General features: G+C 46.0%; 1 protein-coding gene across 2 annotated transcripts in view; it reads left to right on the plus strand.

The window, feature by feature from the left end:
• adcyap1r1b (adenylate cyclase activating polypeptide 1b (pituitary) receptor type I) overlaps positions 1-15,465 on the plus strand; it is a 68,768-nt gene that overhangs the window by 17,881 nt on the left and 35,422 nt on the right. For both annotated transcript variants that reach the window (XM_041840166.2, XM_041840167.2), the window contains exon 3: positions 13,133-13,232. In XM_041840166.2, coding sequence (XP_041696100.1) covers positions 13,133-13,232 — 100 coding nt within the window. The remainder of the gene's footprint in view (positions 1-13,132; positions 13,233-15,465) is intronic.

Raw genomic sequence — 15,465 nt, forward strand, 5'->3', positions numbered from 1 at the left:
GTCAGAGATGTATTCATTGAGAATTCTCCCATCACAATTTCAGAGTCCATCTTTTATACTCATACGTCATACAAACATCCCTCCTCTCTGTAGGCGGGCTGTAGTTTTCCACTTTAAAACTGCTCTCCTAACCATTAGGTCACACACATACACATACACACACACACACACACACACACACACACACACACACACACACACACACACACACACATACAGTGGGGAAAAAAAGTATTTAGTCAGCCACCAATTGTGCAAGTTCTCCCACTTAAAAATATGAGAGAGGCCTGTAATTTTCATCATAGGTACACGTCAACTATGACAGACAAATTGAGATTTTTCTTTCCAGAAAATCACATTGTAGGATTTTTTATGAATTTATTTGCAAATTATGGTGGAAAATACGTATTTGGTCACCTACAAACAAGCAAGATTTCTGGCTCTCACAGACCTGTAACTTCTTCTTTAAGAGGCTCCTCTGTCCTCCACTCGTTACCTGTATTAATGGCACCTGTTTGAACTTGTTATCAGTATAAAAGACACCTGTCCACAACCTCAAACATTCACACTCCAAACACCACTATGGCCAAGACCAAAGAGCTGTCAAAGAACACCAGAAACAAAATTGTAGACCTGCACCAGGCTGGGAAGACTGAATCTGCAATAGGTAAGCAGCTTGGTTTGAAGAAATCAACTGTGGGAGCAATTATTAGGAAATGGAAGACATACAAGACCACTGATAATCTCCCTCGATCTGGGGCTCCACGCAATATCTCACCCCGTGGGGTCAAAATGATCACAAGAACGGTGAGCAAAAATCCCAGAACCACACGGGGGGACCTAGTGAATGCTGGGACCAAAGTAACAAAGCCTACCATCAGTAACACACTACGCCGCCAGGGACTCAAATCCTGCAGTGTCAGACGTGTCCCCCTGCTTAAGCCAGTACATGTCCAGGCCCGTCTGAAGTTTGCTAGAGTGCATTTGGATGATCCAGAAGAGGATTGGGAGAATGTCATATGGTCAGATGAAACCAAAATAGAACCTTTTGGTAAAAACTCAACTCGTCGTGTTTGGAGGACAAAGAATGCTGAGTTGCATCCAAAGAACACCATACCTACTGTGAAGCATGGGGGTGGAAACATCATGCTTTGGGGCTGTTTTTCTGCAAAGGGACCAGGACGACTGATCCGTGTAAAGGAAAGAATGAATGGGGCTATGTATCGTGAGATTTTGAGTGAAAACCTCCTTCCATCAGCAAGGGCATTGAAGATGAAACGTGGCTGGGTCTTTCAGCACGACAATGATCCCAAACACACCGCCCGGGCAACGAAGGAGTGGCTTCGTAAGAAGCATTTCAAGGTCCTGGAGTGGCCTAGCCAGTCTCCAGATCTCAACCCCATAGAAAATCTTTGGAGGGGAGTTGAAAGTCTGTGTTGCCCAGCGACAGCCCCAAAACATCACTGCTCTAGAGGAGATCTGCATGGAGGAATGGGCCAAAATACCAGCAACAGTGTGTGAAAACCTTGTGAAGACTTACAGAAAACGTTTGACCTGTGTCATTGCCAACAAAGGGTATATAACAAAGTATTGAGAAACTTTTGTTATTGACCAAATACTTATTTTCCACCATAATTTGCAAATAAATTCATTAAAAATCCTACAATGTGATTTTCTGGATTTTATTTTCTCATTTTGTCTGTCATAGTTGACGTGTACCTATGATGAAAATTACAGGCCTCTCTCATCTTTTTAAGTGGGAGAACTTGCACAATTGGTGGCTGACTAAATACTTTTTTTCCCCACTGTAGGCTGCCTCACAATATCCTGCACCATATTTCATACTCATTAAAAAGCCTAACAGTTTCTCTCCTCCCTAAATTCCTCAGTTATCAGTTGCCTGTAGACAGTTCTCCTTGTCCTTTGTTGTCTGCCCTAACTCTTACTCACATTGCTAAATAGTAACACAATGTCATAATCTTTACTGGTCCTACACTCACACATTCTAACACATTTCACACAGTTTCAGGGTGTAATAATTAGTCATTAATAATTAATCTATCAGTAGTTGACTCAGAGAGAGAAAGACAATAGTTGAACAGTTTTCAACAAATTAATTTCTTCAAAAATGAAGGAGAAGAAAGAGAGAGAGAGAGGTTTCGTTTTTTTTTTCATTTTCAATTTCACTTACTTAGCTAGAAAATGCAGCTGGCTAGTTTAGTTACTCAAACACCAGGCTCAAACAGAGGGATGCTATGTTATCTAGCTGGCAATGACTATCCAACACAACACTGGAACTCTTCCAAGTGAAGGTAAGCTTTTGTTTTTATTAATTTATTGCCACCGTGGCCGCCGGTCTAACTGCTTACTGACTATACACTGTAACATTACTGCATGATTGTAGCGGGTTTACTAACGCATTAGTTCTATTAGCTATGTTGAGTAGGACGTTACTTTTGCTAATATGGGGACAACAATGTAGGCTGTGTGTAGCGGTTATGACATGGTTTGTAAAGTTTTTTTTTGCCTGGTCACATACAGCTGAGGTGTTGTTCATTGAAGTCCACAAACGAAGGGAAAAGGTGAGAGGAGGAGGAGAGTGCATAGAGGCTAGAATGAATACAACGTGGCTGCTACGTATGAAAGTGAACTGTGTTTATGCATGATCAGGGGTGTATTCATTCCGCCGATTCTGTTGAAAAACGTTTCTTAAACGGAAGCAAACGCAACGGGGATAAAAATACCTGAATTTGTCCAATAGAAACTCTCGTTTGCAACTGTTGGACTAATGATTACACCCTAGATAAGCTAGATGCAGGCAAGAGTGTGCAAGGCAGTATTGAATATGTCACTGTCTGTCATCTCAAATGTTTGTGTATCATGTAGTAAAAAAAAAAAGCCACCCATCTCTTTAAGGATTTACATGTGAGGCCATGTAGTAAACGCATGCTATATCAAATAAAATACATGTTTATTTGTCACATGCACAGGATACAGAAGGTGTAAACGGTACAGTGAAGTGGTTACTTGCATAGTAGAAATATCAAAAATATTTTATAATTATTAGATGACGCTTACCCGACACACTTGTCTAAATTGATGGGTCATGTGAAGGAAATGCTATAACCACCCCCCAGCCACATCTAGCTAAGTGGATGGGTCACTATTGTCTAAACATGTAACATGTTCATGAAATACAATAGATGGCCGTAATCACCCCCAGACACACATGGCTAATTTGATGGGTCATGTAATAATCCGGCCGAAGTGGAGTCTTTTGTTTAGACATGTAGCTAGCTAGGTAGCCAGCTAGTGTCACGGTTCAGACAGACGACAAGAGGACCACAATTGCGTCACACCAGAAAGTTTATTTAAACTTAAGGGGAAAGGGATGTAGGGAGTGAGTGAAGGCTCCAGGGGTTATCCCGTCCGATGTGCTGGGTCTGTGCCTCCCCCCAGTGGCAGCGATGCGTCCGATGACGCCGGTGGTTGGTGGTCCAGAAGTCCTGGGGGGGGGGAGGAAACACAGACACAACGGGGCGGAATGAAACCAGGCAGCAGTACAGTTCAAGGGAAATCCAAAATACGTAGTAGCAAGGCAGAAGGCTGGTCAGAGTTACCGGGATTGAAGAGTAGTCAGGAGTCGTAATGGCAGAAGCAGGTCTGGATCTCCTGAGGCAGAAGAGTATCCAAAAACCAGGCAGGTCCGGGGGTCACAAAACCAGGGTGAGCCAGAAGCGCGAGCAAACAGGTTCCGGGTGTGAGCTTTGCAGACGATCTGACAAAGGAGAGCTGAAAGACAGGGCTATAAATACTGGGAGAGGTTAGTGGGTAATGCAGCGCAGCTGGCAGAGTAATTAGAGCCGAGCAGAGCAGGGACAGGTGGAGCTAGTTAGGCTGAGTAGAGAGAGTGGTGAGCAGAGTGGAAGAAAATTAAGGTGGTAACCCGGTGGAGTGAGAGGCTCATGACAGAACCCCCCAAGGGACGGCCCCAGAAGTCCCAAGAGCAACACCACGCCGGGCGGGAGGAGGGGAGCCGGAGGAGGGCTAGAACTCCTCCGAACGGTCCCAGTGAACGTCCTCATCCTCGGAGCAAGCCGGAGGGCCGTGGTCGGGAGATGGGACAGGTCCCGAGACCGGATCAGGCACAGGACAGGAAGCCGAGCGGGCAGGACGGTTAGAGACCCCTCTGGGGCGGCCCCTACGGATTGCAGGTTGATCAGGATGCCGTTGGTGGAAAGCGGTGATGAGAGTCCTATCCACAATCCGACTAGCTGGCACCCAGGTCCTTTCCTCAGGTCCATAGCCCTCCCAGTCAATGAGGTACTGAGACCCCTACCCCTCCGTCTGGACCGAAGCAGGCGGCGGACGGTGTAAACCAGACCACCATCGACGAGCCGTGGAGGAGGAGGACAAGGCGCAGCAGGGACCAGCGGACTCCTGGGCACAGGCAGGGGCTGCAGCAATCCGGCTGGGGGCTGGCAGGACGACTTGTGTTGGTTGCAGATGGGGCAGGCTTGGACGAATTCCCGTACATCCTTCCTCAGAGAGGGCCACCAGAACCTCTGGGCGAGCAGGTTGTAAGTGCGGGTGGAGCCAGGGTGACAAGCTAGGCGGGAGTCATGTCCCCACTGAACGACCTGGGACCTCAGGTCTTCGGGGGACAAAAAGGCGGTCAGCTGGGCAAGTGCTGGGACCTGGCTGGTTACGGAGAGCCTCCAGCACCTGTTCCTCAACAGCCCAGGTCAGAGCTGCAACGATGCAGGGACTTGGCAGAATCGACACAGGGTCCTTGGAGGGTCAGGAGCGGAGTTAGTAGGTACTGGCCGAGGGGGTAGTGCGGCGGCAAGCAGGCAGGTTCGGTGGCAGTCCTCTCCCCACTCCCTGATCACCCCGGTCACCCAGTCGAGCTGAGGGTTGTGCCGGGCGGAGCCATGGGTAACCCAGGATGAGGGGTTGGCCTGGAGAGGGGGAGCAGGTGAAACTGGATAGTTTCTTGATGGTTTCCGGACAGACCCATCGAGACCGGGGCCGTGACATGAGTGACCGATCCGAGTAAGTGTCCGTCCAGTGCCCGGGCAGGAATAGGAGGTGTCAAACGGAGGTTCTCCAGTCCCAGTTGGCGTGCCAGCTTGATGTCCATTATGTTGGCTTCGGCGCCAGAATCCACCAGAGCAGCCAGGGTGTGAGTTGAGTCAGGGAGGCGGAGGTGAACTTGCAGCAGGGGTTTGCGGTCGGAGGACTGGATGGTCATTGAACTCAACCGGACTCCCCCTATGCCCGGTGAGCTTCGGCCCTTTAAAGGGCAGGTTACCACACGATGTCCATCACCTCCACAATAGAGGCAGAGGTTTGAGGTGAAGCGTCGCTGGCGCTCTGCAGGAGTGAGAGAGGCTCGCCCAATCTCCATAGGCTCAGACTGATCAAGCTGAACTGGGTGAGTGGCAGTAGATGACAGGAGCCCAGTCGGATCTCTCCGAATGCCGGTAGTAGGTGGACCTTGGCGCCCCCCTCTCACGACGACGGGTCTGTATCCTTCTGTCGATCCTGACAGTCAGTGCGATGGCTTCATCAAGAGTGGAAGGCAGTTCATGGGAGACCAACTTCGTCCCTTGATATAGTCAGCCAAACTATGGAAGAACGCGTCCACCAACGATGGTGTGTTCCAAGAACTTCGTCTAGCCAGGGTTCGGAAGTCGATGGAATGGTCTGCGACTGTACGTCTGCCTTGTCGAATACTGAACAGTTCACGAGACGCCTCTGCGGTTGGTGAATCCAGGTCAAACACCTTCAGCATCTCCTCGGCAAACCGGTCGAAGGTTGCACATGCGGGGGTTTGACGTTCGAACTCTGCTGTTCCCCAGAGTCGAGCTCGGCCCGTCAGGTGAGTGATGGCATACCCAACTTTAGCCCCCTCCGTGGCGAAGGTCCTTGGCTGCAAGGAGAACTGAAGTCGGCAGCTAGTCAGGAATGGCCGGACCTGGGTTGAATCGCCGTTGAACCGCTCGGGGTTTCCAATCTTGGGTTCGGAGCAGCGGCTGCAATGACCGGGGCAGGTAACTCGGGGGCAGGGCTGGTGGGCAGACTGGCTGGGGTCAGGTTGGTGAGGAGTTGAATGATCATGGCGAGTTGTTGTTGCTGCTGCTGGGACTGCTGCTGGTGCTGCTGGAACTGCTGATGCTGTTGGTGGCCGACCTGAAGCAGAGAGGTGATGTCGCCGCTCATGCGGCCTAGCTCTCTCTCAGTGTGTTCCAGGCGTAGCATGGCGGTGGGTTGCTCAGGTTCCTCGGTTTCCATGTCGGGGGAAGTGTGCGCTGAGTCCATGATGGTCAGATCGTACTGTCACGGTTCAGACAGACGACAAGAGGACCACAATTGCGTCACACCAGAAAGTTTATTTAAACTTAAGGGGAAAGGGATGTAGGGAGTGAGTGAAGGCTCCAGGGGTTATCCCGTCCGATGTGCTGGGTCTGTGCCTCCCCCAGTGGCAGCGATGCGTCCGATGACGCCGGTGGTTGGTGGTCCAGAAGTCCTGGGGGGAGGAAACACAGACACAACGGGGCGGAATGAAACCAGGCAGCAGTACAGTTCAAGGGAAATCCAAAATACGTAGTAGCAAGGCAGAAGGCTGGTCAGAGTTACCGGGATTGAAGAGTAGTCAGGAGTCGTAATGGCAGAAGCAGGTCTGGATCTCCTGAGGCAGAAGAGTATCCAAAAACCAGGCAGGTCCGGGGGTCACAAAACCAGGGTGAGCCAGAAGCGCGAGCAAACAGGTTCGGGTGTGAGCTTTGCAGACGATCTGACAAAGGAGAGCTGAAAGACAGGGCTATAAATACTGGGAGAGGTTAGTGGGTAATGCAGCGCAGCTGGCAGAGTAATTAGAGCCGAGCAGAGCAGGGACAGGTGGAGCTAGTTAGGCTGAGTAGAGAGAGTGGTGAGCAGAGTGGAAGAAAATTAAGGTGGTAACCCGGTGGAGTGAGAGGCTCATGACAGCTAGCTAAACAATGAACCGGCATAATGCCAACTCATACTACTACCAATACAAACATTGTCATAGCTGTAGTATGAATCTGCAGGTAGCTAAAGCTAACAAACTAGGTTCAATGTTAGCTAGCTAACATTATGCTATAACTAGCAATGCAAATGGATTTCTGATTCAAATAATATTACTGCACAGATCATACACATAATGTTAGCTAGCTAGCCAGCAAGATAATGTTTGCTAGCTAACTAACAGTACGCTTTCACTTGCAATAAAAACTACTTTCTGACAAAATTAGAAAATTATATCTGAAAATGTAGCTAGGCTCTTACCCGAATACATGGATGAATACTTCACGGCAAACTGGAACCATTTACCTCTGTTTTGTTTGTAACTACATCTTGTTTGGCCAGCATTGTGTCAAGTAACTCCGGTTCACACTGACCGTGGCATGTGCAGGAAGTAACCCATCACTTTTTCCAACTGATCTGTCGATAGCTCCTGCTATATTCAGGGCATCAATGTTGTTGAGAAAAGTAGCAAAACTTTTGTAGTTCTCGATGGCTAATGTTATATCTTTCAAAAACTGTGCAGTAGAAAGGACTGTCAACACATACTGAACAGCTCACGTTATAGACAGAAGCAAGCTACATGGCAGACCAATCCAAACTCATCTCCCAGCATGTCCAGCCCATCCATTATCTCAGCCAATCATGGCTAGCGGGGAGGTTCCTGTCTTTTTCCGTGGCTAAACGAACTAGGCTCGTAATTTAACAGTTTTATTCATATTTATGGATGGAATACACATTTATTATTAAGGCACATGAAAGTGCACATGTTCCAGAAGGCATTTCTGCCAAAAATGTTCAAATGCCACTCCTGTGAAGTAGTGACGTGCGACATACGCCTAGTTTCCTGAAACGAGTCTCATATTCATGTATTCTTTGACCTAATTACGTGTAGTGTAGTAAAGAGCAAACATACAGTGATATAATCAGGATCTCACAGTGAACATTCCTGCTCCTCTCACTTTCACACTCAATTTCCTAGGCTAGCTACTTGTGACAAGCCTACACTGGATTCATTGAAAGCATTCTAATTAGAGGTCTTCTCGGGTCCAAAAAGTTGGACCCATTCCGAAATGGATCCGTGGCTTTCCCACTCGACCCGATATGCATAAATCATTCTTTTTTAAACGGAGACCTGTTCGGAAGGGACCCGAGAACAGTCAGACCCGTTCTGAAAAGGCCTGTGTAAAAACAGACCCAAACAGACCTGTGCTGGTTCGGATCAGAGAGACCCGTTCATATCTGAGAATAAAAAGAGAGAGAGAAAGAAACGTCAGAGGGCGCTGCCAGCGCCATCAATTAACAAGCTATATTGGCCAAATGATCCACTGTTACTTGTCCTAGTTATTCGTTGTGTTTGGTTTTTACTTTCCTAAAACAATAATTGTTCACCTCACGGTTCAGCTGTCAGAGATTTGACTGCTAAATGCATCAGGGCATTGCATATAGGCCTAAGCGTCCACTGTATGATATTAATATAAAAAAATGTAATATTAAGGAAGAGAAGTCCTATCCCTAGAGAGACTGAGAGAAAGAAAGAGATACAGTGAGGGAAAAAAGTATTTGAGCCCCTCTCAATCAGAAAGATTTCTGGCTCCCAGGTGTCTTTTATACAGGTAACGAGCTGAGATTAGGAGCACACTCTTAAAGGGAGTGATCCCAATCTCAGCTTGTTACCTGTATAAAAGACACCTGTCCACAGAAGCAATCAATCAATCAGATTCCAAACTCTCCACCATGGCCAAGACCAAAGAGCTCTCCAAGGATGTCAGGGACAAGATTGTAGACCTACACAAGGCTGGAATGGGCTACAAGACCATCGCCAAGCAGCTTGGTGAGAAGGTGACAACAGTTGGTGTGATTATTTGCAAATGGAAGAAACACAAAATAACTGTCAATCTCCCTCGGCCTGGGACTCCATGCAAGATCTCACCTCGTGGAGTTGCAATGATCATGAGAACGGTGAGGAATCAGCCCAGAACTACACGGGAGGATCTTGTCAATGATCTCAAGGAAGCTGGGACCATAGTCACCAAGAAAACAATTGGTAACACACTACGCCGTGAAGGACTGAAATCCTGCAGCGCCCGCAATGTCCCCCTGCTCAAGAAAGCACATATACATGCCCGTCCGAAGTTTGCCAGTGAACATCTGAATGATTCAGAGGAGAACTGGGTGAAAGTGTTGTGGTCAGATGAGACCAAAATCGAGCTCTTTGGCATCAACTCAACTCGCCGTGTTTGGAGGAGGAGGAATGCTGCCTATGACCCCAAGAACACCATCCCCACCGTCAAACATGTAGGTGGAAACATTATGCTTTGGGGGTGTTTTTCTGCTAAGGGGACAGGACAACTTCACCGCATCAAAGGGACGATGGATGGGGCCATGTACCGTCAAATCTTGGGTGAGAACCTCCTTCCCTCAGCCAGGGCATTGAAAATGGGTCGTGGATGGTTATTCCAGCATGACAATGACCCAAAACACACGGCCAAGGCAACAAAGGAGTGGCTCAAGAATAAGCACATTAAGGTCCTGGAGTGGCCTAGCCAATCTCCAGACCTTTATCCCATAGAAAATCTGTGGAGGGAGCTGAAGGTTGGAGTTGCCAAATGTCAGCCTCGAAACCTTAATGACTTGGAGAAGATCTGCAAAGAGGAGTGGGACAAAATCCCTCCTGAGATGTGTGCAAACCTGGTGGCCAACTACAAGAAACGTCTGACCTCTGTGATTGCCAACAAGGGTTTTGCCACCAAGTACTAAGTCATGTTTTGCAGAGGGGTCAAATACGTATTTCCCTCATTAAAATGCAAATCAATTCATAACATTATTGACATGCGTTTTTCTGGATTTTTTTGTTGTTATTCTCTCTCACTGTTCAAATAAACCTACCATTCAAATTATAGACTGATCATGTCTTTGTCAGTGGTCAAACATACAAAATCAGCAGGGGATCAAATACTTTTTTCCCTCACCGTATGCCGGCACCATGTTCCCGACACCGACATGAATGTCTTTATCCTTGTCAGATAGGCTACCGCGTCTGCTATACAGATATAGGCGTACAGGAGGCTCATTCGTAAATTTTATATCAGAATATTTTTGATAAAGATAAGCATTATATTGTTAGATTAAAGAAGTAACTCTGGTAGGCTTGAGAAACATAAGCGTTATATTGTTAGATTAAACTCTGGTAGGTCTAAAACATTATTCCTCACCTCAAGTTGAACTGTCGGAGCCAGTTGGAGCGCTGGAACGCACTGCCTTCATAGACATGCAGTAGCTAAGCCTAATGATAGCCATACCTCACCAAACCTTCCCAAAAATGTCTCAACTTTATTAGGGAAATATCAAAGTAAGTCAAGCATTGTTTATAGGGAAAATACAAAGAGGTTATTATTATATTGCGGCATTAAATTCAGTTTTGCATCTCGCCCTCTTTGGTTTTTCATTTTCATGAGTGCGAGTAGCCCTATAGTAGGCTGGTAATTCTGTTATATTGTGGCAAATACAACATTACAGTTGGAACTTAATTTGGCCAAAGAAAATGGCTCAACAGAATGAAACAAACACTTGTTGCATATTTAAAGAAATTGTTTAAACCTTCACAAAGGTTTTGAACTGGCTATGCCTATATTGCAGCAATTACCAACAAAGGCGAGTGCCTATCGTAGGCCTACCCAACAAATGACAGCAATAGGCTAATGCTAGTTATTTTACAACAGGCCTACGTTTAACCTACTGTATCTTAAACTAACTACGGACCACAAAATTAAAAAGACAGTTCAAACTTAATTTAGCCAACGAAAATGTCTCAACACGATGAAACAAAACACTTTTTGCATATTTAAAGAACTGGTTTAGATTCTTAAATAGGCCTACAGTAATAATAATGATATATAATAATAATAATAATAATGATAAAAACAAAAGATAATACATACGAAAATAAATAAAAGTTAGAAAACCTGAATAGCGAGTTGCACACAGTCCATTTGGCTGTGCCAACATTCTTCTCATCTTTGTCCACTACAATATTACAACTTGTCCCTGAGGACATTCCCCTTGTCGTCCTTGAGGACATTCCCCTTGTCGTCCCTGAGGACATTCCCCTTGTCGTCCCTGAGGACATTCCCCTTGTCGTCCCTGAGGACATTCCCCTTGTCGGCCCTGAGGACATTCCCCTTGTCGTCCCTGAGGACATTCCCCTTGTCGTCCCTGAGGACATTCCCCTTGTCGTCCCTGAGGACATTCCCCTTGTCGGCTTCTTTTCACTATACTCTTTCTCCTCTAACTTTTGTTTTACTTCAATGAAAAATAACTCCATCTTCGCAATCAACAGTAGCCAAGGCCAAGGCTCCTCTCACTCTCTCTCTCTCTATCCTCAGCAGCAGGCGCATGTGAGGTGAGCAGTTTCAGCTGGACATAAGCTATACGTTTTATTGAGTTGCAATTGGCTGACACAGATAACAAGCTCACACACACATTAAATTAACAGAGGATGGGTCCAATCGGGTCCAGTCGGTAAATCAATTATAATTGCACATACCCAAGACCCGTGGCAATTATATCAGACTCGACCCAGATCCGAGACAAAAGTCTGTATTTAGAATTTCGAGTCTGTTAGACCCGTGAAGACCTCTAATTATAATGCCTCATTGTGAATAGATGTGGATACATGTGAATAGCTTTTTATCAATTTATGTTTTTCTTTAACTTTGGACACAAAACTGTCTGTGGTGGGTCTTTTGTTATTTACAGTATCAGTAGTTGTAGACAGTTGGTTTGTTTCTGAGCCAACATCTACAATGGTTCTAGCCAATAACTGTGGTTAGAGCCAGTCTGTGTATGCACCCACATTGGGTTGCTGACGTCAGTAACTCTGGTGAGTATAATAACCCACACCTCCCATGGTGGTGATGAATATATTATAATATAATAACCTTCTCCCCCATGGAGCTGCTGAGGTTCATAAAGCCAGGATGACATGGCTGGACCGACGTCTCCCAGGGCTAGAGTGTGTGTGCGTGTGCATGTGTGCGTGCGTGCGTGTGTGGACCGAGGGCTGACACCAGCACAAAGACTGGACAGTGTCCCCTCTCTCCTTCCCCATCCCCCTCGCCCTCTGCAGGCAGCCCAGCTTTGTGCATCCGTCAGCGGGCTGCGTGGGGTGGCAGAGAGGGTCTCTCAGGGCGTGACCTCCATGTCTCTGTACGTGGCTCCAGGCTCCTGGCTGTTGCTATTAGCTCGCCTCTGTATTGTCTTAATACAGTGATGATACAGTGTCTGTTCTGTTCATCTATGGTTCATCTTTATGTGTTGTCATGTTGGGGGTGTTCAGTGTGTGTTCTGGTTTCTGGTGGCAAATGCCCTCTGTGTCCTGGATGGCTTAACTCTTGCCTTTCTCCTCAGCATTCATGAGTAATGAACATTGGACATTAAGCAGGCCTGAGCTAATTCTGCATAGCACGACGTCTTGTGACTGCTCACTGGTGTGTAAGCAACACAAACAGGTGGATGTACACAGCTAATTAAACTGTGTAAGTGGTTTTCTGTTCAGCGTCCCTCTGTGTATTCCTAATGGTCTGTGGTCAATGCTTGTACAGATATAGGATCTTAATTTGATCACCCTGTTGCAGGAGAACTGTCCTGCAATGCAGGAAATGTAAAACTTGTAGTATATTTGAGGTTTAAAAAGACTTCTGAAGATTGTAATTTCCACTTCCAGACTTGATTTCCCTTACGAAAAATGTATCAACCTCTACAAAACCGTCCATTCATTATAATCCACATAATAATTCACATTTCCTTTTGCTGCAGGATTATTTTCCTGCTGTAGGAAACTGGCTCAAATAAGATCCTACACCTGTATGCAGTATGTAGGACTTGGTCTATAATGATCTGTTGTAGTCTGGGGCCTGTATGTCTAAACATGGTGGTCTGTAATGGTTTGTTGTGGTCTGACCTCTAACCCATGTAAATAGTACTGTAGGTCACCATATGTGATTAATAACTAATATGTCAGCTAAGGTGACATATAACTGGAATGGTTATATTCTAATGAGATCATGTTTCTGTGTTGCAGGTGTCTAGTCTCCACCACTCTGACTGCGTCATCAAGAGAGAACACGAGAAATGTATGGAGAGGATGGCAGAGGATGACCCAGAAAACGACTTAGAATTTGGTAGGTTTCCTGTGTGTGTGTGTGTGTGTGTGTGTGTGTGTGTGTGTGTGTGTGTGTGTGTGTGTGTGTGTGTGTGTGTGTGTGTGTGTGTGTGTGTGTATGTACCTGAGTGCATGTGTGTGTGTCTATGTCTATTTGTTTGGTGTATTTACAGTATGAGGCTTCTCCTCTTGTGGGTTTTTGTAGTGTCAGTATTTCTACCTCTATGCATATGTTAGAGATTGACGAGGTAACACATTTTGAGATTAAATAATGATGAAACACTTTATTTTCATTAGTAGCCTAGCACCATTGATTCAGCTGTGCTAAGCAGTGGCAGTTAGGCAGTAATCTGACAAGTATAAAGTGACAAGTGAGAATATGGACCATTTACAGGCCTAGCAACATACAAATCTCCCCTTTTCTGTAATGTGTGTAAATTAGATTAATTATTGTCAGCATTAGGTATTCCTCGATTTGCCTTTCAGTTTTTCTATTTTGGAAAACAGGATTTCAGATACAGCTACTCTTTTGGGATTCTAATGTTTTCCAGGGGAAAAAAAGTGTCTCCACAGTACATGGTGTCTCCATGATCCACAGATATCATTTTAAAGGTTAGATTGTTGGTTTGCTCTGATGTATTCATGATTATTCACACAGTAGACATACATACATGACTGGTCCCAGCAGTAGATGCCAATTACAGTTTGCTGTATGAGACTGACAGACAGAAGGATACTGAGAAGCATTATACGTAAGAGTCTTGATAACAAGAATCATGTAAGTCATAATCAGCACTGTTGTTGTTCTGCTGTGGTAGGGAGGAAGTGAAAGAGAAAGTGAGACAGAGAGGAAGAAATATAGAACGTAAGAACACATTTTAAAAAAGAAACAAAGTGATAAAGCTAGATGAGAGAGATGTAGCTCCTCAGTGTGAAGACAGACACCATTCTGTGTTGATTCTGTAATGTGATTTGACAGCCAGTGAGTGACAGGCATCTCTCTGTGACAGGAAGGATAGATGATGTGTGAAGAGAAGAGTACATTAGACCGTTGAGTCTCCAAGCCCCTCAGCTCCGACAGACCCTGTGACACAACCCAGTAAAGCTAGTACAGCTCAGGCTGCTTCTACACACAGTACATTGAGACAGTCTCCAGGCCCCACAGCCTCCCCGACGGACCCTGTAACACAGGATCTTACTGCATACAGTATACATGCAGCCTCCCCTGAGTTATTTCACAGAGAAAACCTCTCCTGTGTGGTTTGTTCTGAGAGTATGAACACACCAGCTGTCAAAACAAATTTGTAGAAAGCAGTTGGGGGAGCGAGGACGGAGGATGTGTGTGTGGAGAGGGGGGTGTTGGGGGAATGAGAGCGTGTGTGTGTGTGTCCAGACTGTGAAGATGGAGGCTTGGTTGAAGAGCACTCGAGCTAAACCAGCAGAGAGATTGGAGATAGAGGGAGGGAGAGAGAGAGAGAGGGATAGAGGGAGAATGGGATATGGAGGGAGGGTGAAATAGAAGGATGGAGGCTTGGTTGAAGAGCTAAACCAGCAGAGAGATTGGAGATAGACACGCAGATGACAGATTGATTCTCAGGATAAATATGGCTGTGCTGTATAACACTGTCTGTCTCTTGAACAGAATGGAAGTGTTAGGGAGGTGTTTTGCAGGCACGTTTTAGAGGTATGATGATAATGTTATGCTATATTTTGTAATGTAATGTTATGTTATGTTGTTAGGAGAAGATTATTATGGGAATGTTAGGGAAGTGGCTAGTTGCAGGGCTGGTCCATGATACTGATGTTGTTTGAGCTGAAGCAGAGATAAACCACGGAGAGCAGATGCTAGGCTGTCAGACTGAATATCTCTCTGTCAGAGTCTCTCTCTCTCTCTCTCTCTCTCTCTCTCTCTCTCTGTCTCTCCCTCTCTTTCTTTCTCTCCCTCTGTCTCAGTAGAGATGCAGTTTCTCAGGCCTTGGTTGCATCTCTGATGCTATTTTCACTGTGGCTCGATGCGGCTGGAATTAAAACAAGGCCAAACACACTGAGCCCTTTTCTCTATATAAAGGAAGAGAGGGAAAGAGAAAATAGAAGAGAGAGAGAGAGAGGGGAGAGAGAGAGAGAGAGAGAGAGAGAGACAGAGAGAGAGAGAGAGAGAGAGAGAGAGAGAGAGAGAGAGAGAGAGAGAGAGAGAGAGAGAGAGAGAGAGAGAGCTCAAAGACATTGCTCCTGCATTTTTAACAAAAAATATA

The sequence above is a fragment of the Coregonus clupeaformis genome, chromosome 20, assembly GCF_020615455.1.
Source record: "Coregonus clupeaformis isolate EN_2021a chromosome 20, ASM2061545v1, whole genome shotgun sequence".
Taxonomy (NCBI): Eukaryota; Metazoa; Chordata; class Actinopteri; order Salmoniformes; family Salmonidae; genus Coregonus; species Coregonus clupeaformis.